A 21,293-nucleotide genomic window follows, 5' to 3' on the forward strand; every position below is an offset into this window, starting at 1 on the left:
GACCTGGAAGCAGAGGTCAGCGCGGGACCAGGTTTCAATTCCCGGCTCGGCGGGGTCTTGAGTCCTAAAATGTCCATGGACTCGACAATTCTCGCTCCGGTGCCTACTTGATTCACGGGTTCACACTCTGCGACTCTGGGCAATAGCTTGCTTAATCTCCACAACGGCCCCTCGCGGCGGGATGCCTGGCTTTCACCTTGCGGATACCCTGCCGGGGTTATCTCACAGGGGAATACCAGGACGGGTTCCCTAAGCAAGCGCTTAGAAACCGCTTGGTGATTTGCGCTATATAAATTCTTGTACATTTACAAGTACCAGTGAAGTAATCCATGTTGATGCACCCACTATACAATTGTTTAATGGGAAAATCCCTATTTAAACTAGAGAAAAGCCGCTAATTAAACCAGTAAGATGCTAGTGTCAATTCCCGTGCATTGGAAAGAAACGAACATTATATAACATGCAATGCATGACAAGTGTGCGTGCGGGCTCGCGAAAACAACAGCCTTGGGGAAGGGGCTCTAGTTGAAAGTAATTATGCTTAATGAATGTGAGGGAGGGCAGACCACCCGAAAAACACACTTCGTGCCGGTGAATATGTCAGTCTGTAAGCGCTCTTATACCTTCATTGGAGTACACACAAGCTTGCTTAAACATAACAGAAAAGTTGGACAAAAGTAGAGGAAAAGATGTACTTGAGCCAGGAACCACTGATAATAGAAAGCCGCGGAGAACAACAGGAAATATGCTACAAATAATTGTAACGGAGGAAAAGTGAGTGGCAAGCACACTAACAAATAAAAAGTAGGGGCAGGATGTAAGCCCCTTTTAAGATTGATATTAAATGCAATAGCTGTTGCAAGCGGTGTGCAGGTGAAACCTAAAAAGCACTAGGTTACTGTACCTTTTCTACAGCCCTTTCTTCCTTTCCTCACAGGTGTGACTGTTAGTGCAGAAACGTACTATTTATTTGGAATGAACCAAGGCCCAGCTGAGGATACCACAGTTCATGTTCAAATGCTCACAGTTCTGGGCAAACCTCTTTTAGTCTCAGGACACACAGATCTCCAGGTAAAGCAACATGAGACTCAGAACGCTCCAGTTTGCAGGAGAAGACATGCTTGCTGCAGGCATGGACTTCACTTCAGGTAGGTTGAATCAGGATGCTGCCACCTGGAGTCCTTTGGCACTGAGTCAGTAGATGTTGGCGAGGGCCCTAAGCAGATGTCAGACCAACTTCTGGTTCACTTGGTGGGGTCACAGTGGCACTGATTATGTGACTCAGGCTCAATCTTATCTTTGGTGGCAAAGACAATTTCTGCAAAGCTCTGGTTCTTGGCGGTGGTTATCACACCAGCACAACTCTGGTTCTTGGTGGCTACAACCAGCACATTACAGCTCTTAATTACAGTGGCATAGTCAGCCGTGATTTATCTTTTGTTCATGATGGCCAATTCTGCGGTCGTTCCACAATTCCCATCTTGAACTGCACTCGTAGAGACACTACACCCATGCTCCTGGGCACACAGCTTGCATTGCACTGTAATCCTTGGCTCCAGAAGGGTTAGTGAGCTTCTTCCTTCTCTCAGCAGGTGCACCAAGAAAGACGGATGCAGTTGCATCATACATCACACCATCTAGCAAATGGCAGGGCATAGGATGACTAATGAGCAAGCACACTCAGAAAAAGCCTAATTGAATTTTGAGAATAGCTCTGTCTCCTCTTTCCCCATTTAAGTGTCTAGGGCTCCTTTCTCCAGTTTTAGGAATGTCACAAATACGCTAACACTCCCTAGGAAAGCAACCTCACCGCCATACCATGAGCATGTGAGCAGGTCACGGGAACCCACAGGTCTTCATTACTCTGGTTTACATACACTCACCCACAGGCCACACACAAACCACCGAAACAAAATGCACCTTGGATTTTGATGCTAGGATTCAGGTTAGCTCATAGAATTGGACCCTTTACTCAAGTAGACCTGCCCTCCCATGACCCATATAAAAAGGTCTGGTCATTACTGATTATCAAAACAAAGCACACTACCACCACCGCTCTACATGCTAAACATGTAACAGGGACAGTAGGCCACAGTCATTCAAATGAAGGCATGTTTGGTTCACCCCTCCAGGTCCCAAGACAGGTCTAGGACCATATTAATGCAAAGGGACAGGCAGGGCAGTGAGGCTAGTGTCAAAATCAAAATCCAGGACACTAGATACCCTCAGTCTAGGACTCAGAGCAGAGGAACACGACTGTTTGCCATGCGGGGGCATTCATATCCCAACAGTAGTATTATTTCTCGATTTTTTTTGTAATTCTTATGATCACACGGTTTTAATAAACTTCAATAAAAGTAATTACTTGCTTCCATTGAGTGACCTTTACAGCCCGGAGTCATCTCTGGAGCCCTTTGGTGGTCTTCTCATCCTGTCAGTCCATCATGATACTGATATCTCACAGATATCCCAGACACAGACCTCACTGACCCTTATGGCCCCTTTCAAACCCTCAACCTACATATCAACATCTCAATGAGTCCCCAGACGCAGACCTCACTGGGTGGACAAGATCATATCTACCGTACCTGCATCTCCTGCCTAGAACCGGTCCAGCCACTGGTGCATTCAGATCTGAAGTGGAGGAGGACCGCCCCCTCCTCTACATCACATGCAGCTTCAGGGCAGCAGCTCCTCTGCAGATTTGTGCTCATAAGGGCTATTCTGTGTGAAAGTTAACTAAAGCATGGAGTGTACACAATGTCTGAGTAAATAATGTAAAATGTGTTTATTCACTAAGCTTCCATGGCCCATTCTACCTCTAGGAGACCACCAACGTCCACCTGAAGACCGTTAACCAGTCCTCTAGATCCGCTCAGCAGCACACATCGGTCACTGCAAAGCCTCATTCCAGCCTCGTACCCCATCTACTAAACTCCCTAATACCCAAAGGCAGCCCATTCTCCTCTAAGGTTGCCTGCTTTCCCCATAAACAAGATATTTTCCCCTGCTGGATTTTCACCAGTCTGACAGTTTTCTTCTAGACTGACTCTGCTTGCTTTCACCCATTCCAAAAATTCTCCTCCGATTCTATCCTCATTTGTCTTAGGCGGTCCACTTTACCGCTGTCTGTCTTCTTTGCCCTTAGATTACTTGATCTGCTTCAGAGTCTGCCCATGTCTTGTCTTGTTGTCCACTCTCCACCCTCAGCCTGCCTGCTCCAACCTCCGCCTGCCTGCCCCCTCACCACAGAGTATATCCACTCTCCCTCCCCATTCCCTTTACTCTACTGACTCTCCCTGAGTCTCTATTCTTGTCATAGGCCTCTAGTTTTCCCCATCACCTGACTTCCACCCACTCTGTTTCCTTCCTCCCTCATCTGCCCACTTTCCTCAGAGTGAGTCTGTCTGCTCTCCCTCAGGTCTGCCCACTTCATTCAGTCTGCCAGTTTCCTCTCTCCGACCTTTGTTCCCCTCAAAGTCTGCTTTTTAACCCCAGTTTGTCCCTGCCTCGAGTCTCTTCAGTTTTTTCTTATCCCAGCTGCCCTATTTTCTTCAGTCTTCTACTTCTACACTGCCCAATTCTGGCTTCTTTCCCTCCAGCCTGCCCTAACCCCAATCTGCCTGTTCTACCTGATCTATCCATCTCTCCATTCTCTCTCCAGAGTTTGCCACTATCTTTCCCTCTCAACAGTTTTAGGTCTTGCATCATGGGGTGGGAGAAGGAGAACTCGCTCAGACAGACATATGAGCTGGTGTCACCTGATGTGTAAACGGCCAGGTAAATAGCGAGAAAGGTGGGTCATTTATCTGACATTTGGGTGAAGTGAATCTTCATTACCAGATAATTACAATGGCCAGGCCCCTAACATGGTGATTTAGGACAATAAATCATTTTAAAAAAAACTGAAATATTATTCCTGGTATCCTTAGGAATAGGAATACAAGGAAGTGGAATTTAAATAATAGATATATCTTACCATCGTCACTAGATTCATCGTCATCACTTATTTCTGCAAAAAAGAAAAGTGAATATTAGTTGTAAATGTTATCATTGTAGTATACAGCATATAACATTCAACAAGTCAATATGTCTGTAGTGAATCTTGGTAACGTTCAAACATTCTATTGCTTGGCCTTTAGTTCACGTCATAGTCATACATGGAAAAGGACAAAGACCCCCATGGCATGTTGGGGGTTCGTACATTTCATTAAGGGAACCTAATTTTTCTGTTATCTGTCAAAATGGTCATTCTATGTTGAGCTTCTTCGGGGTAATTCCTCCAGTGAAGCAAAGAGTATTTATCACTCATAGCTCCCTGCCATAGATAGTGTAGCTCACTTCCGATGATGTCAGAGTTCGGGAATAGTAAACCACAGGATGAATTTCACCAGTTCCGGGGTCTTTTTGAGACAGAATACCTCCAATAGCAAACAATGACACATCTGGCTCTGCAATGAAGGGCAGCATGCAACCAGGATTTCTTAAGGCAGGTATGTAAGTGCTTTGTTGAGAGTTTTAAATGTTTCTTGTTCTTGACACCCACGAAATGGAACTCTGAAAGGAACAATACTGCCTCTGACTCTGCCTCAGCCTAAAGCGTGGAATGACTTGCAGCTACACATCGGAGCCTCTTCCCCACTCCTCAAACTCTGCAAGAAGGTGCAGACCTGGCTTTTCAAGTAGTCCCACTAGGCCCTAGGTGTGGCTAGACGCACACCTGTCAGTGCCAGGATATCTTCTCGGTGATTGTGCACTCTACAAACTTGCTTAACATAACATTTGAGATGCTTTTGTAGAATGGAGACACTACTTGTTCTGTAACCTCGGGTAACAATATATACAGATTGCTACAACTGCAAGGATAGCTAGATCATTTTGATGGTCTTTATTTTTCTCAGAATAATTTTTCAGCATAACATTTCTTCATGGAACCAGTAATCACAACGTTAACTGTGTGTGTAGGTTAGAGGGACAAGCCATGATCAAACTCAACCCAAAACCAATAAATGCTTCTCAGCATTTTGCAGCACTGATTTAAAAGGAAAACTTTATGTCAGGCTTGTCCATCTTGGAACTAAATGAGATTTTTATACTGGTGCAGCTCAAAAAGACGCACACAGAGTCTAGCAAGGCTTTCAATTTGAGAAACACATTTATTCTCCTTCTAGAGAGTTACAAGTTAATGTCCTGGGATGATTTCATGGTAGATTTCATGGTGTGGCGTGTTTCAAGAAAATCTCTCTCATGACGGCACCTATCAACGTGTTACAGTCTACGTGTCACAAGAGGGGTCCGAGTTCCTACTCAGCTGCTGCACCGCTCAGGACCTCAACCTCATACAATTTGCATTCGATGTGCACAGCCATGACCTTGATTGCCTGCTACAGGACTTCACACCGTGGGAATCAGGTGCTTAAAAGGACCAGCCATTCAGTTGCACATTGATAAATCAGTTGCCCCGGTAGTCCTCAAGCACAGTAGGATCGCTTTTCATCTCCGACCCAAGGTGGACGCCGAACTTTGTCTTCTTGAAAAAGCTGGCATCATTGAACGGGTATGAAGGCCAACACCATGGGTGTCCCCCATTTTGGTGGCAAATAAGCCCAAACAACCTGACCCTGTGCACATCTATGTGGACATGAGAATCCCAAATTTGGCAATCAACAAGAATGCCACCTCACACCGAGAGTAGACAACATCATTGGCGAATTAGCAGGCTTCAAATGGTTCTTTAATATGGATCCTTGATCCAGCTACCATCGGATACCTTTGCACCCTGATTCCCGTCCCATCACCACCTTCTCGACCCATGCAGCACTCTGGAGGTATAAAAGGATCAATTTTGGCATCTACAGCGCAGCTGAAGTCTTCCAGAACATTGTCAAAAGCGTCCTCCATGGCCTGCAAGGAATACTCAATGTGAGCAAGAACATCTTGGTCCATGCTTCCATGTTGGAAGAACATATAACTCACCTCCAAGCTGTATTCTCACATCTCAAAGAAAAAGGACTCACACTACACAGTGAAAGTGTGAATTCCTACTGACAAACATCAGTTTCTTTGGCTACCGCTTCTCAGATAAAGGCATTGGTGCTGACCCCGACAAAGTGAAGGACAATCAAGAAGCACCAGCTCCAACGTCAGTGTCTGGATTCTGCAGCTTCTTGGTTATGGTAACCTATTGTGGGCGATTTATCAAGAACCTAGCAGACCTCACCGGCCCACTCAGGGACCTGATCAAGACCACCAGCCTGTGGGTGTGAGACCCGAGTGAGAAGAATCCTTTCTACAGACCAAGGCTGCCCTATCTGCGGATACGACCCTGATATACTTTGACCCCCGGAGAGAATCACAACTGGTGGTAGATGCCAGCCTCACTGGTGTGGGAGCTCCGAGGAACAAGAAGTGGATCTTACAACTGCAAGAATTCCAATTCACTGTTGAATATCGACCCGGTATCCAAAACCCGTTGACTTACTATTCAGGCATGCCTGGCCTGTATGGCCTGAAGCAGCAGAAGCTGCAGCCATGGAGGACTAAGTTAGGATGATCGTGGAGAGATCCAGGCCCCTTCCATTCTCCTTAGAAGATATGGTAGCAGCCACGCGATTACAGATCGCCATCCAAGCTGTCACCTCTGGAGACTGGCGTGAACTACAAAGTCCAATACCACTCCGCATAGAAGTAGCCCAGTCAATCTTGAAAGCTCCATACCAAGTTCGCCAAGAATTGTCTGTGACCACCAATGGTTGCCTCCTCAGAGGTCTGCGACTCGTGCTACCTGAAGATCTTGCACAAGAGGCTGCACTCCTAGAGCATGGAGCTCATCAAGTAATCGTCAAGTCCAAAAACAGGCTCTAGAGCTAAGTCTGGTTCCAGGCCTTGATCAAAAAGTAGAAACAATTGTGCGGCACTGTCCTGTCTGCCTTGCCACAAGCCCACTGTAACGGCCAGGACCTATCATCACTGAGGCAACACCCAATATCCTATGGAAGAGAGTGAGTGCTGATTTTGGTAGCTTGTTGGGAGGGATGCATATGCTAGTCGTGGAGGACGACTACTCACACTACCCAGAAGTAGAGATAATAGCAACCACATCTGCAACAGAAGTAATCCCGAAGCTAGAGCAGCTCATAGCTTCTCACAGGCTGTTCGGAGAGATCCGTACCGACAACGGACCTCCGTTCATCAGCACTGAACTGATGGACTACTTGGCATCTCACAACATCAAGCACCACCGGATAACCCCTCAATGGCCCCAAGCCAATGGAGAGGTAGAGCACCTGATGAGAACCCACGACAAGACAATCCAGATTGCAATGGAGGTAATCCCAACCTAGAACAAGCACTGTACCAGTTCTTAAGGAAATACTGGCTCACACCTCACTGTACCACCAGCATTTCCCCGAGCAAGCTGTGTTTTTTGGCAGATCGGTGACTGACACCATTCCGCATCTTCCAGTGTGGGAAAAAAACACCAAACCCTCTGAATCAGTTAGACTCACGGAGGGCCCGTACAAACGAAGATGCCTCCCGGAAAAGACACGCTCGAGATCATCACATCCTAGTGTGAGACCAAGTACTAGTACAAAACTGCCACTCTGGGGGAAAATTCAGACTGCCTTTTGAATTGTGTCTTTGGGTGGTTGTGGAAGTTAAGGGCACCAAAATGACAGCACAAAGGGGCCAAGAAAGAGTGACAAGAAACATCTCTCAGTTCAAGAAAGTCCCAGAGGACCGCTCCAATGATTTTCCTGTGACAGGCCTGCACAGAAGCCCCGCTGTGTCTAACCCTCAACATACTAACAGTTAAGGTAATCTGCTGCCAGATGCAGGGAATCAAAGTGCAATACCTTTTCACGAAGTCAACCCAGACTCAGAGCTGGGGCTCCAAGCTGCCAGTTGCGAGGATTCAGGAGTCAAGGAAACAGAGCCAGAAGACGTGACTCTGCCAACACCTCCAGTGAGGGGAAGCCAAGGGCGCTATGAACTACGGTCACACCCAAAGGTACAAAGACTTTGTGTCCGAGTGATTGGAGGTGACCAACAAGCGAGCAGCAGTAAAGAGGTACCGGAGTATCCTGAGACCAAGTAAGTGCATGTTACAATATGTATAATCCGAACTGGGACTGCCTGAGTTGTTTGAGTTTTCTGTTTCTCCTGTTGGGCTCCTTTCATTTTGACTTTTCCTGGTACAGAAGGAATGTAGTGTTGACAAAGTTCAGGACGAGCCCACTAATTGTAAATGCACAGGGGGCAGCGGCCGTGACTCCCATGTGCGTGGTGCTGATGGTTAGAGCTGGCGTGTGGCAGTTGTGCGTAAGGGAAATAATAAAGAGCCTGGGGCTCCGGGCGTGGTGCAGTGATCTGGCCACCAAAGTATCAGTGGCCACGCTTCACTTTGCATTAGGCCATAACCCCAACACCACACCATGGATTGTCTTGTAGATCTACCTCCCAGACATGGATTCAAAATGCTTTTTGTTGTAGTGGATTCAGCCCTGTTCTCTTAAATAGGTTGCAGGCCTCAGTAGAAGAAAATATGGGCCTGGTAGACGCACGGGTGGGTTTTGCAAGATCATTAGTACTTTTGACCAAGCCATGAATCTATATAATGTGTGCATCAAGTACACAAAAGTGTTTTGGTCTGTGCTGTATTTGTCCTCATAGAACTCAAGTCAGCATTTGGCCTGGTGAATAGATCTAAGCTGTGGCAATTGTTGGATGAACTGAGGGTGGCAAAGCCCCTCTTGAAGCTGTTAAAACTTTACATGAAGACATGCGGACCTGCATCTGCTACTGAAGTAAATTGGAATGCACCCCCTAATTTTATATCTACTAGTGTGCAGCAGGGATGTGTTCTTGCCTCTTCCTGAATGACTCTGAAGACTTTCTTTGCAATAGGAGCTCATACCTGCCAAACCTGTGTAATAAAAAGATAGTTGTCCTACTGTTCGCAGATGGCACTGTAATATAGTCTTGCACACAAAGGGGCATATTTATCAAAAAGTCATGCAGCACAGTTCAACAACCGTATTGAACATAATACTGTGCATTCCTGTCTTTTGCTTGCCCTGGCGCACGATGTGCTTCCTAGTGTCAGCGTAGGCACCTTTGCACCCTGGTGCATGAGTGCCTGTGTTGTAAGCATGATTGTTTTTGTCCAGGAAAGGACACCTTCATGTTCAAAAACAATCCCCTGAGGCATTTCCCCTTACTATATGTGCTGCAGAAAGCAGCACACATAGAAAGAAGGAATAACAAGAAGAAATAAAGATATTTCTCCTTTTTACACCTCCTCTGGGCTGCGTAGCATTTTGAGGCATTCTCAGGTCAACCAGTAATTCAAAAGTAGAAAGCAGCACACATAGAAAGAGGGAATAACAAGAAGAAATAAATATAGTCTATAGCGGCTCTTTTTAACTTTTCTAAAAAACTTGGGGAAAAGGCCTTTAGAAATTATTTTAAAGATAAAGCGCACAAATGCGTAAGCATAGCTCTTTATGGGGTGGGAATCTGGGGATTCCAAGATTGTACGAAAATCCAGTGCGCGGAAAATGCCTTCTTAAGGTCCCTCTTAAGTGTTCCCAATAGTAGGGGGGGGGCGTGGCTAAGCCGGCGACTGCAATGGCTGTGCCGCGCTGAGCTCTCCGACGTGATGTGACCGATCCGATACTAGAGGTCACTCCGGCGTCTTAAATTTGCTCCTGCCGGACATCGAAGGCCCACAGCAACCGGGGGAGACCCTTGCTCCGGAGATCTGCCCGCTGCCGGTGAGTGAGGGGTGAGCGGACCGGCGGCTCCTACATCCGTTGCCACAGCGGAGGGATGCGGTGAGTGCCAACTGCCCTACAAGACCCTTCGGCCGCACTAGACGTGACACTGCCGGGGGGGCTGCCTTCCCCCCCTTGTCCTCCGGAATTCTGGCTACCTCCACCCCGTGCTGCCCCCTCCCCCGCTGGTGACGCGGACGGGCTGGGGAGATGAATAGGGGCAGACTGGATGATCCTGGACTGGCGGCCAGTTTGATGCCCCCGGGGCCCCCTCGGCTGCGGTCTTATATGGGGGACGGAGCTGACCTTCCCCTGGGGGACTGTTGAGTGACGGCCGAACGGAGCGCCTTGCAGCCCGAGACAACTACCACTGTGGCTGGGACGGCGGCGGAGGGCCTAGCGGTGGCCTTGCCCGTTACAGTTCTGCCGCCAGGGACTTACAGTTTTGGCCCCCCTACACATCACCTGCGGGCCTCCTTCTTCCATCCGCTGCACTCCGATATCGCTGCAAAATTCCCATCCGGGCTGTCCCCGCTGCCCCCGCTGAGGGCCCCCCCCATGATTGGCGGATAGCAGCAGCATCCTCAACAACAGGACGTTGTAGAGGGAATATAATCCTGACCCCAGCGCCGACCACTGTGGCCCCAGTCTGCAGCCCATCTGAACACTAGCCGAGTTTCTTCCTTGGGGCACCTCCCTCCTACTGCTATAACTGTCCGCCACCAGCGCACGGACCCTAACCGAGTGGGCGCCGCGGTCTGCGTCTCTAGGGTGCCCCTTCGCCGCAGCTTGGGACTACTCTTCGAGACCCCCCGGTGGGCTGTTGTGGCATGGGCCGCAGAGATTTAAAGCAGGGTCAGCTTCCCTTTAACAGGTCAACAGTCGAGAGCAAGGATCCTCCCGCCACCATGGCGACGGGTGGCCAACAGCAGTCTACATCCGCAGATGATGCGGGGCAGCTGGGACCTTTACTACTAGAAATGCGGGCGGGATTCAAGGCACTGGATGTCTGCTTCGACACCCTAGACAAGCATATCGCTGATCCAGGCACCAAAGTCCAAGAACACGACAGCCGCTTAGACGTAGTGGAGTCTCGGACATCGGATCTGGAAGACGGGATGGCTCAGTCCCTGAAAAGGATCGATAGAATGGAGAAGATAGTAAAAGAAGTGGCAATAAAGAACGAAGACTTGAAAGCCAGGAGCCGCCAAAACAACATTCGCCTCGTGGGCGTTCCGGAATCTACAGCGTCTGGTCGTATGGATAGTGTGGTGGAGACTATCCTGGTGGACCTCTTTGGCAAAGAGGCGTTCACCCCAGGATTCGTGGTGGAACGCGCACACAGGTCGCTTGGCCCTAGACCTAACCCCGGCCTACCCCCTCGCCCCATCATCGCCAGGATAATGAACTTCCGGGACAGGGACGCCACGCTGCGGTTAGCCAGAGAGAAGGGGGAGCTTAACTGGCAGGGCTCCAGATTGTCCTTATACCCTGACTTTACCACTATGGTGCAGGATGCCCGGAGGAAATTCCGGGGCGTCAAGGTGACCCTCCGGAATTTGGGACTGAAATACGGCATTTTATACCCTGCCAGACTACGTGTGGACATTAATGGTCGTCTCCGCATCTTTGAGAGCCCGGCGGAGGTACAAGACTTCTGCCACACCTATAAACTCAATAACAAAGGCTCTCAGGACGCTATCTCCTCCTCTCCCGTGCTGAGAGGCTCCGAGGCCAGTGCAGACCTATTTTCTACATCTGGCCCCGGCTGAATGGTATCCTTTTGGTCCTTATCGCCATAAGTGGTCCGTATTAGTATTTGTTGATATAGTGCCATTATTTGTACATGGTTACTACACACCGGTTAGCGCACACCCCCCTATTTGGTGCACACCCTTGCACTGTGATTATTGTATATTATGCACCCCCCAGAATTATTTGGTATAACAGTTATGTGTTTTTGGGTGCTGTGGGTTGTTCTAAGCAATTGGATATTGCCTTTGCGACTGGGTGGGAAGGCTGGGTGGGGGGTGGTGGGATGGGAATTGTTCAAGTTGCATTGCACGAAGCTTACATTTTTTATAACTATTGGCGCATTAGCGGAGTACGAACCTAGATTGCTCTTTCTAGTTGCATTTCCCACGCTAACATGACACACGTAGGACACACGACTGGCCCATTCACTATCACCCTGGCAACGTGGAATGTTAGAGGCTTAAATGATACCCGGAAGAGGTGGCAGGTACTGCATTATTTAAACCGACACACTGTGGATATTGCACTGATACAGGAGACTCACCTTCCCTTAACGGACCGTTCCCGGTTCGCTGCTGCCTGGGGCCCCAATTGTTTTTTCACTAGTTATAGTAATTATGCCAGAGGTACTGCTATTTTAATTCACAAGCGACTCCCCTTCAAGTGTCACTCAGTCATGCACGACGACTCGGGTAGATTTGTTATAGTGGTGGGCACTCTCTACTATTACAAAATAGCGATAGGTTGCATACATGGCCCCAACACTGACTCGCCTGATTTTTTTAATGATTTGTATGCAAAATTATTGCAGTTGGGCCCGGTTCCACTGTTGATAGGGGGGGACTTTAATGTCACATTTGAACCTCGTCTGGACAGTACCTCCACTGCCCCTGACCCGAAATCTAGAGCGCGCAAAGCCCTACATTCCCTTTGTGACCGCCTATCCTTGATGGATCTGGGGCGCACACAAGACCCAAACCACGTCACATACACATACTACACGGGCGCCAATAACACTTGGACAAGACTTGATTACTGGCTGGTCACTCCCGAGTTCTCCAGCTGGTTCCACGATGTACATACCTTACCCAGATCATATGCGACCACTCCCCTGTCCTGCTGCGACTGCACGTCCCCCGTCCTGAAGGTTACGAACGTCAGTGACGGATCCCATCCATCACGAGCACTAGATGATGAATGCTTTAGGAGGAACTACATGTAGCCACCAAAACCTATTTTGATATAAATACGGGCTCAGTGGACTCAGAGGTTGTTCTGTGGGAGGGCTTCAAGGCATATATGAGGGGCGTGTGCATATTGAAGAGTGCGGGGGCGCTCAGAGACCTACAGACAACCATGTCCCGATTAGAGTTAGACCTGGCTGCACTGGATGCCACCCAACACACAACTCCCGACCCTGGGTATGAAGCCAAGAGGGCAACTTTTTTATTGCAGTACAGGGAAACTGCTGACAAAGAAATTTTGTATATGGGTAAATACCACAAGGCTGGAGTATATGGTGAGGGAGAACGTCCTGGCAGGGTCTTAGCCCAGATGCTTAGACCTCCGTACGCAAAATCTTACATCACAGAGCTATGCTCTGAGTCAGGGCGTATACTTACGGATCCTGTGCAAATACAGGAGAAACTCCTGTCTTACTTTAAACTATTGTACACTAGTAGGCTGGGATTAGACCGTACTGGCCAGGAAGAATACCTTTCAGAAATAGCATTAGTTTTCCCGGAAAAATTCATGTAAGACTTTTTGGCAGAACCAATTACTGCTGACAGTATTCACGAGGCAATCGACGCTCTGAACACATCCACTGCCCCGGGGCTAGATGGCTTTACGCCCGAATTCTATAAAGCATACAAAGACCTTGTTGGACTTGGGCCTTTTTGGCAGGTTCACCCCTAAACTTTTTGCCTTTAGTCTCTGGCATGGTGATAGTGATTTTAGGCCTCTGCGCACTTTAGCACTGTGGGCCAGTGTAAATTGCGTGAGCTGAGTTGGTCTGCCTTCCCATAGGAATGCATGGGGAATATGTGTGTCCATGATAGTTCCTGATGCGTGGGGAGTGCAAGGTCGAGTTTGGTATGTGTGAACTCGTGAGATTAAATGCTGCGCGATGTTATGTGCGGATTTATTGTAGCTAGTGTGGAAGTGCCACTTCTAGAAGTTGGCAGGTTTGTGTAATTTGTGTCTGGCTTGTGATTGGCTGGAGCTGGCTGGTGAGCTTGGCTCCAAGAGTCATGATGGGTCTGCCCTGGTGGTGAGTGTTGAGATTCGCATGAGTGATGTGAGGGAGGAGTACACCTGGGACCTGAATAGGGCTGGGCTTTCCCCACACAATGCTGGCTCCGCCCACTGTGGTGCCTCTAATGACCCTAGCCTGCCTAGTGAAGGGAAAGGGTGGCTGAGGAAAACAAAGTGCTCAAGAACCAGTTGCATCTGGTTCTCCCCTTGCCTACACTGCTACATCAAAGGATCTCTGTGTATAAAAGAGGGGATGTGACCCCAAGTACATGTTCTTGTCTTGTACTGGAATCATTGGAGGACTTCTTTCTGGGGCCCTTCTGCCTTGCCCTGGAACCCTTTTGGTTTTACCTTTCCTCTCAGCTCCCTGGACCTTTTGCAGCATGGGAGCGCTGTATTTGAACCCTGCAGCGCTGGGCTGCGTCGTGTGTGAGGGAGTCCCCCTGCCTGGGGGTCCCCTCCTCCTTGTGCTCCTTTGCAGGTGCCCACCCTGCATTATGCCCGCTTATTTTATTATTTACCGACGGGAGCCTACCCTGCATATTGCCCAGAGTTTAATTATTTTCATTACGGGTGCCACCCCGTTTATTTAATTCCTTAGCGAGTGCCCACCTCACTTCTACATTTTAATTGGGTTTGGAGGGTGCCCACCCCTCCTTTTGGCCCCCGAGATTCACCGCCGTGGCCCGGGAGAAGCACCGGAAGCCGACGTCCGGCCAGCCGCCTGGTTGTGGGCGGAGCCGGGAGGACGTTGTTTCCGCTTCCCCCTGCCTGGGGGAAGCCATGGTCTGCTTGTGGCCCGGAGCCTCGCAGGCTCCATTTCTAAGTCCCGGCCCCGAGATGGGGGGCCAGGTGAAGCAGGGCATCTGGTAAGGCGGGGCTCCCATGACTGAGGGAGAGACCCAGAGAGAAGAGCACATTAGTGAATGAACATCCCCCGACAGGGCCGGTGCCTCTCTTCTTTATATATTTCTTTTTAGGAAGGTGGATTACCTAACCAGAATAAAACGTATCGTATTGGAATATCCAACCTTTTTTAACTCACCCCCAAAGCACCACTCACTATCTACACACACACGGGTCACACAACCCCACTTCATCATACGGCAAAGGAACAAAAGATCTCCGATAAAGAGCCCCTTTGCGGGTGCCCGTTGAGCATTGCAGCGCCGGCTCAACGAGGAGCAGGTCCATATGATGAAGCATGACACCTAGCTTGCTGGGTATGTGAGGACCCTAGTTCCGCAAAAGCGGGATCCCCGATCCCACCACCGGCTTTCTCTTCTTCCCCCCCCCCCTTTTTTTTTTTTTTTTAAAAATTTTTGGAAACCTTTATTGTGCATAAACAGCAGACAAATACGGGCCTACAACCACCTGGCCGGCCACAAAATTGTGAGCACTGTTGCGAGCAATACGGTACATCGGCAGCAAGGCGACATTATTAAGCAAGCATATAGCGTTACACTGGAACATGTTATACCGCCGACATACAGGAAGATTGAGGTTAATTTTGAAGGTTTATAAAACACATAAGCAAAAATGTAGTCCAGGAGAGCCATAGTCCAGTCCATCACAGTACAAAAGTAATAGGCAACGTTCAGCAGGCGAGTTTCATGAGACACAGGAATTTTCATTCAAAATATCAGCGTCGCGGAGGTAACTACAGGAGAGGTAAGCAAACACTACGACGAGAGCAAACGCGAACCCACCCAGCTTCAAGCCAAACTATAGCCCCAGGGACAGAAAAGGACAAAAAAAAACGAAAGAAAAAAGAGATAAGGCCCATAGAAACGAAAAATTTAACATATAAATCCCCCCACAATACACGCATGCAGAGGCTACGGCCTACCCCCCCCTTGCAGTGTGTCTGTCGCCCATTAGAGTACCCGAAATATAGAGATAAGAGACAGAGAAAAAGAGAAAGGAAAAGAAAAAGGAACCATCATAGAAAGCCGGAGGAGGGCCAATTATAGATATTCCCAGACAATCCTGCCATGCAGTCCACCACCGCCCCGTGAAGTAAGAAGACAGTATCAACATCAGGTAAAATATAAGACGGGGCGAGGCATACCAATTCGCACATTTCAACTTATATTCGTAAGTGTTCCAATCCGAATCCCCGCCAACCTTCAGTCCCGGTCACAATACACAGTTTGTCAGCCTTGGCCAGAGCGCGAGAGTCCCCCCAGACTCGGCGTCCGAGGGGGTCCAGATCCATATGTTACCTGAAAGCAAAATGGCCACCATCGATGAAGAAGAGGGAAGTAGGGACAAAATGGACGTCCATAATCAGTAGCCGAGCAGCAGGCAATCAGAAAAAGTACCCCCAAACACCAAATTCGAAATCCAGTCCATAACTGGAGGAAGGGTACTCGGGAGGCGTTAGGCGCAAGGGGATACATATGTAACAACAGTGAAGGTCGGGAGTACCACGTCAGTCCCAGAAACAAAGTCTCAAGTTCCGTAGAAGACTGCAACAGTGTATCCCCATCAAAGCCACCGAACTGCCCTGTGCTGGAATCGCTGCATCGGGAAACAATCACCACCTCACCTTCAGTAGCCGGCTCTTCAATCTCTCCTGTGACAACTGAAAAGGTCGAGTCCATACCGTGCCGAGGATCTGCCACACAAACCCGCTTCAACTGTTGCGCTGCTTCGTCTATCCGATCCCCAAGCTGACCGGAGAGTGATCGCCATTCCGCCCTAAGCTCGACGAGCGCAGCAACGATGTCCCGGCAGGTCAGCTCCTTCTGAGCGGGAGGTTGTCTCTCCGCGCGCGGTGGGGGTTGCAATGGAGCTGCCAGTTCGCCGTCGAGCAGGGAGACGATAGCAGGGGGCGAGATCACCTTCGCCACTGTAGAGGGGGCAGCCGCCATTTCGGTCGTCCAGGGGGGTGCACACCAGGAGGAAAGCTAACCCAGCCCCAGGGAGCTTAGGGTCCAGTCGTGTGAAGCAAGCGGTTCAGGAGTGCTGCACCGAGGAAACACTACCACCTCGCAGCAAGCAGGGGACAAGCCATGGGGCGACCCGCCCAATGGCCGCCGCAGGTCAGCCTCAGCGTCGGCCAGGGGAACGAGAACTGCACCAAACACTGCCCCCCAACACGTCGGCCCCTCGAAACGGGGCTCTCGGGTGCAGCGCTGAAATTCCGTTCCAAACCCCCTGTGACGGCTCCAAGAAACAGGGAAGATCACGCTCCCAGGGTCCCAGCTGGCGGCGGCCGTCCTGAGGGTCCACGGTGGCAGGGAGCGGCGCCGGTCTCGGAGCGCGGGTGTGGAGACCAACACCCGGCACGGCGCTATCTCCGGGAATCCGGCAGGCAGGGACTCCGGAGGAACACCCAGAGCACCAGTGCGGTCGTGGCTACATTCCGCAGCGGCTCAAGCACGGATTCGTGAGCAGGATGTGGGTGCAGAACGCACAAGCTTGCGGAGCCGGGAATCGAGCGTCCGTTCAGGTCGCCATCTTGGCTCCTCCTCCCCCCCCCTTTTTTTAAATCACCACCACTAATTAGTTGGTAGGTGTTTTTCTAGCTCAGAGGAACAGCTTCCTTTTTCTTTGTAGTACAGAGCCCCGCAGCCGCCAGAGAATGCCCCCACCGCAAGTGCTGAACTGAGGAGACGCCGCAGAGAGGAGACGCCGCCTCCCAGCTATCTGGTGAGTGCGGGCGCCCCCGCGGGTAGCTCCTCAGTGCTTCTGCTGTCTCACGAGGGACTCCAACGTCTTGGGGGCATATTTCCTTTTTAAAGCGCTAGTGCGCTCTATGGGTGCACATGTTGTTGTCTGAGCATAGATGGCTCCAACCTTTTAAAGGGCCCATATCCTTTCCTACATTCTAGCTGCATTATTCTCAGAGCCTAAGGGCTCCAACGAAGCCCTAGTTGTTTGCAGAGCCAGATGGCTCCCAAGGAGTACATTATTTATTTACTAAGCCCCGTGTGGCTCCACCACCTTGCGCATTTGTTTAGAGGGCCCATGAGAGCCCATGCCACATTTTGTTTTCCAGCTGCCCAGAAATTAGTGGGCAGCTGCACCATTTAGGACCCTTTTATTTCAGGGGACATGTACTTTTAATCTAGGAGTAGACGCACTCCTTCATACCTACCTTGGCCTGCACAGCTGTGCAGCACTTAGTGCCAGCTGCCACGTTTAGGCCTTCATTTATCTTCCCAGCTGCCCAGCAAGTAGTGGGCAGCTGCCACGTTTAGGTTTGCGCCAAGTGCGCCCCTATGACTGTCGCTGTATTGGCAGCGCGCCCTGACTTCATGGACAGAGGGCATTTGAGCCCCTCAGAGATGGCCAGTTGGCCCAGGGGACTTTTAGGTTTTGTAGGGCGCAAGGCCCTAGTGTCATTTTATATGTACTAGGAAATGTAATGTTTGTAGAATGATTTATGCACCTTGATTTATGCCATTGATGTGCTTTTATGGTTACTAGGTTTTACCTACTGTTTTATGTTTTAATTATCTACTGTGGCCTAGGTTTGATTTATTCCCTAGTACAGGTTATGTGCTTTTATACTTGATAGGTTTTACCTAATGTTTTAATTCTACTGTGGTCTAGGTTTGATTTATTCCCTACTGCAGGTTATGTGATTAAGTGTATTTCCTGATGTTTAGGAGATTATGGTTTATCTTATTTTAGCTTATATGGTTGGCGCAGAATAGAGTTCTCGCCTTATGTGTTACTGTGCCTGTTATGATTTATATTACAGGTTGACGCTGAGTATAGTGTCTGCCAGTGATTACTGGCTGTGTTCTAAATTCATATGTATTCTTACTTTTTACTATTTCTTTACCAAGTGCTAATTCTGACAGTGGCCCACGTGGCCCTGTCATGTGTAAATAGTCCCTTGTAAATATTGCCCGTGCCAGTTGGCACAGTGTATATTGTGTGATTACTATCTGATGTGTTTTTATTATAATACAAAGGCTATTTTTATATAACCTTGCATGGAGTTCCTTTTGTGGTGTGCCTAGTGTGTTGTTGGGGGTGCGTGCGCAAACACTTAACTTACATAGCCTCCGAGTTTAGCCTTACTGCTCGTGCCACGTTACCAAGGGGGTGAGCAGGGGTTATCTTTGGCGTGTAACTCTCTTGCCCTGACGTAGAATGGTGGTTTCTGCCTGACTTTGGCGCAAGCCTCAGCGAGCTGGAAATCCCATTTCTAACACACCTATTGACCCCACATTCATTAGATATGTACGCGGAGGCCCTGGAATCTCAACAACTCCCCCCTACTCTGAGAGAGGTCGTAATAATATTGCACCCGAAACCGGGCAAAGACCGCCTCAATTGTGGCTCTTATAGGCCGCTATCATTGTTAAACTTAGACTATAACATTTTAGCGAAAGCATTAGCGCGCCGCTTATCCCTGCTCGTGGAATCCATAATTTCCTTGGCCCAGTCGGGATTCATCCCGCACCGCTCCACTGCCTTTAATCTTCGTACCTTGTTTAATACACTGCACAGATTGCCCCCGGAATCACTGCGGCTGCGATTGTACTGGACACCGAGAAAGCTTTTGATTCTTTAGAATGGCCCTGTTTCCTTTCCATAAAGCAGAGTATGGGTATGCCCCAGGGTTTCATTGCAACCACAGCCTTGCTTTAAACGAGACCTACTGCTAGACTGCGGTTAAACGGAACGCTCTCTGCCCCATTTGATGTATCGCGCGGAACACGCCATGGCTGTCCCCTTTCACCCATATTATTTATTTTAGCTATGGACCCATTGATCAGGCACTTCCAGGAAAAACATCTCCACAGAGGATTGGTATTCCGGACGGGCCCTTTACTGGTCTCCCTATACGACGACGACCCGCTTTTGTATGTTTATGACCCCCAGACCAATCTTGATCCACTACTCAGAGAAGTCCTGCGATTTGGCACTTTTTCAGGCCTGGAAATTAATTGGTGTAAATCAATCATCTTCCCGCTCTCTGAGGGACTGGACCGCTGTACCACGGAGTTCCCGCAGGAGTTCTGTACTGATTCCGTGAAATATTTGGGAATTCACATCCATCGGGATACTGAACAAATAGTGCACCGAAACTACGGTATGGCGATTTCTCAGCTAGAGGCACGCATTGACTCCTGGCTTAAACTTCCACTCTCTATAGCGGGACGCGTTGCCCTCATAAAAATGATAGTCCTTCCCAGATTTTTGTTTTTGTTTCAGAACATCCCGATTCCCCTAACTATCACATTTTTCAGCACTTTGCGGTCCTTACTGATTAAACTGGTTTGGGGTGGTAAGACACCCAGAGTAAGATGGAAGGTCATGACCCTCCCTTATGACCGGGGCGGGTATGGTGTGCCAGATTTTGCGTCTGTATTATTTAACTGCGCAAGCCAGCTTTGCACACTCTTGGTACCACCCAGATGCTAGAATTACTTACCTCTGCCCTGAGTCAGACATGGTTTTCCCCGATTTGTTGGCCTCGGTGATTCCCACGGGGGTCCCCCGGGAGCCCAAAGCTATTCAACCTATTTACACTACCAGCTGGGCATGGCAGACGCTCCATAAAATTACGCAGGGAGGCACTCTATACTTCTCCTCCCTCCCCATAGTGAATGCCCCCTTTCTGCCCATTACGTCTGAAAAGCTAGTCCAGCGGACTTGTGCTAAATTCGATCTCCACACTATGGGAGATCTCTTTCCTGATGGTCATATCCTTGACCCGGAAGGCATGCCCACGTTTTCGGAAGCCACGTTCATGGACAGTTTTGTGTTGGCCATGTTGCGTGCGGTGCTACCTGCCAAGTTGCCGGTTATCCGTTAGAACCACCCTCCTTTTCCCCTCTCACATTAGTAATAACCAGCGACAAAGGACTGCACCTCGTCTCACAGTTATATAAGGCCTGCTCCGAGTTGATGCCGCTGGACGGCTCGAGAGTTTGATCCGCGTGGGAATCTGATCTAAGCATATCCATCACAGATGACCAATGGTTGGCATGCTGCAAGGTCACTGGGACAGTCTCGTTAAATAGCAAACATAGACTGTTACACTTTAAATGTCTCCATAGATTGTATGCTACACATGCCAGAACACATAGGATAGACCCCTCCATGCCGCACACATGCAAACGCTGTCAAGCGCCACACGCAGACTTTGAACATTTAGCCTGGAACTGCCCGCGAGTTCACGATTTCTGGACAGAAATCCATGGACTACTTAGTGTGATGATTCAAGTACCGCTGGAACCGCTCCCAGAGATTGCGTTATTGGGGTATGTGGTACAGGTGCCATTGAATGTCCGCAGGTTTGCCACTATTGCCTTGCTCTTGGCCAAAAGGAAAGTGGCGATATCATGGGGCGCCAGAAGGGGGTCGACGAAGAAGGGATGGCTACAAAGTATGGCAACTTGCACGACACATAGCAATCTGTATGCCACCACTTGTCCTGTATCTTCCAGACCCAGGGATATTTGGGGTCCTCTACGTGCCTGCCTTATTTCAAAGCAGCAACCTCTCCCCACACAACAAAGTCAGGGCATAGAGCCA

At 49.2% G+C, this 21,293-nt stretch overlaps 1 protein-coding gene across 1 annotated transcript in view; it reads right to left on the bottom strand.

The window, feature by feature from the left end:
• Positions 1–21,293, bottom strand: part of LOC147693350 (transient receptor potential cation channel subfamily M member 2-like) — a 1,918,272-nt gene that overhangs the window by 72,834 nt on the left and 1,824,145 nt on the right. Inside the window, exon 32 of the mRNA XM_086933680.1 lies at positions 3,980–4,012. Coding sequence (XP_086789806.1) covers positions 3,980–4,012 — 33 coding nt within the window. The remainder of the gene's footprint in view (positions 1–3,979; positions 4,013–21,293) is intronic.

Source organism: Lissotriton vulgaris, chromosome 8 (genome assembly GCF_964263255.1).
Source record: "Lissotriton vulgaris chromosome 8, aLisVul1.2, whole genome shotgun sequence".
Taxonomy (NCBI): domain Eukaryota; kingdom Metazoa; phylum Chordata; class Amphibia; order Caudata; family Salamandridae; genus Lissotriton; species Lissotriton vulgaris.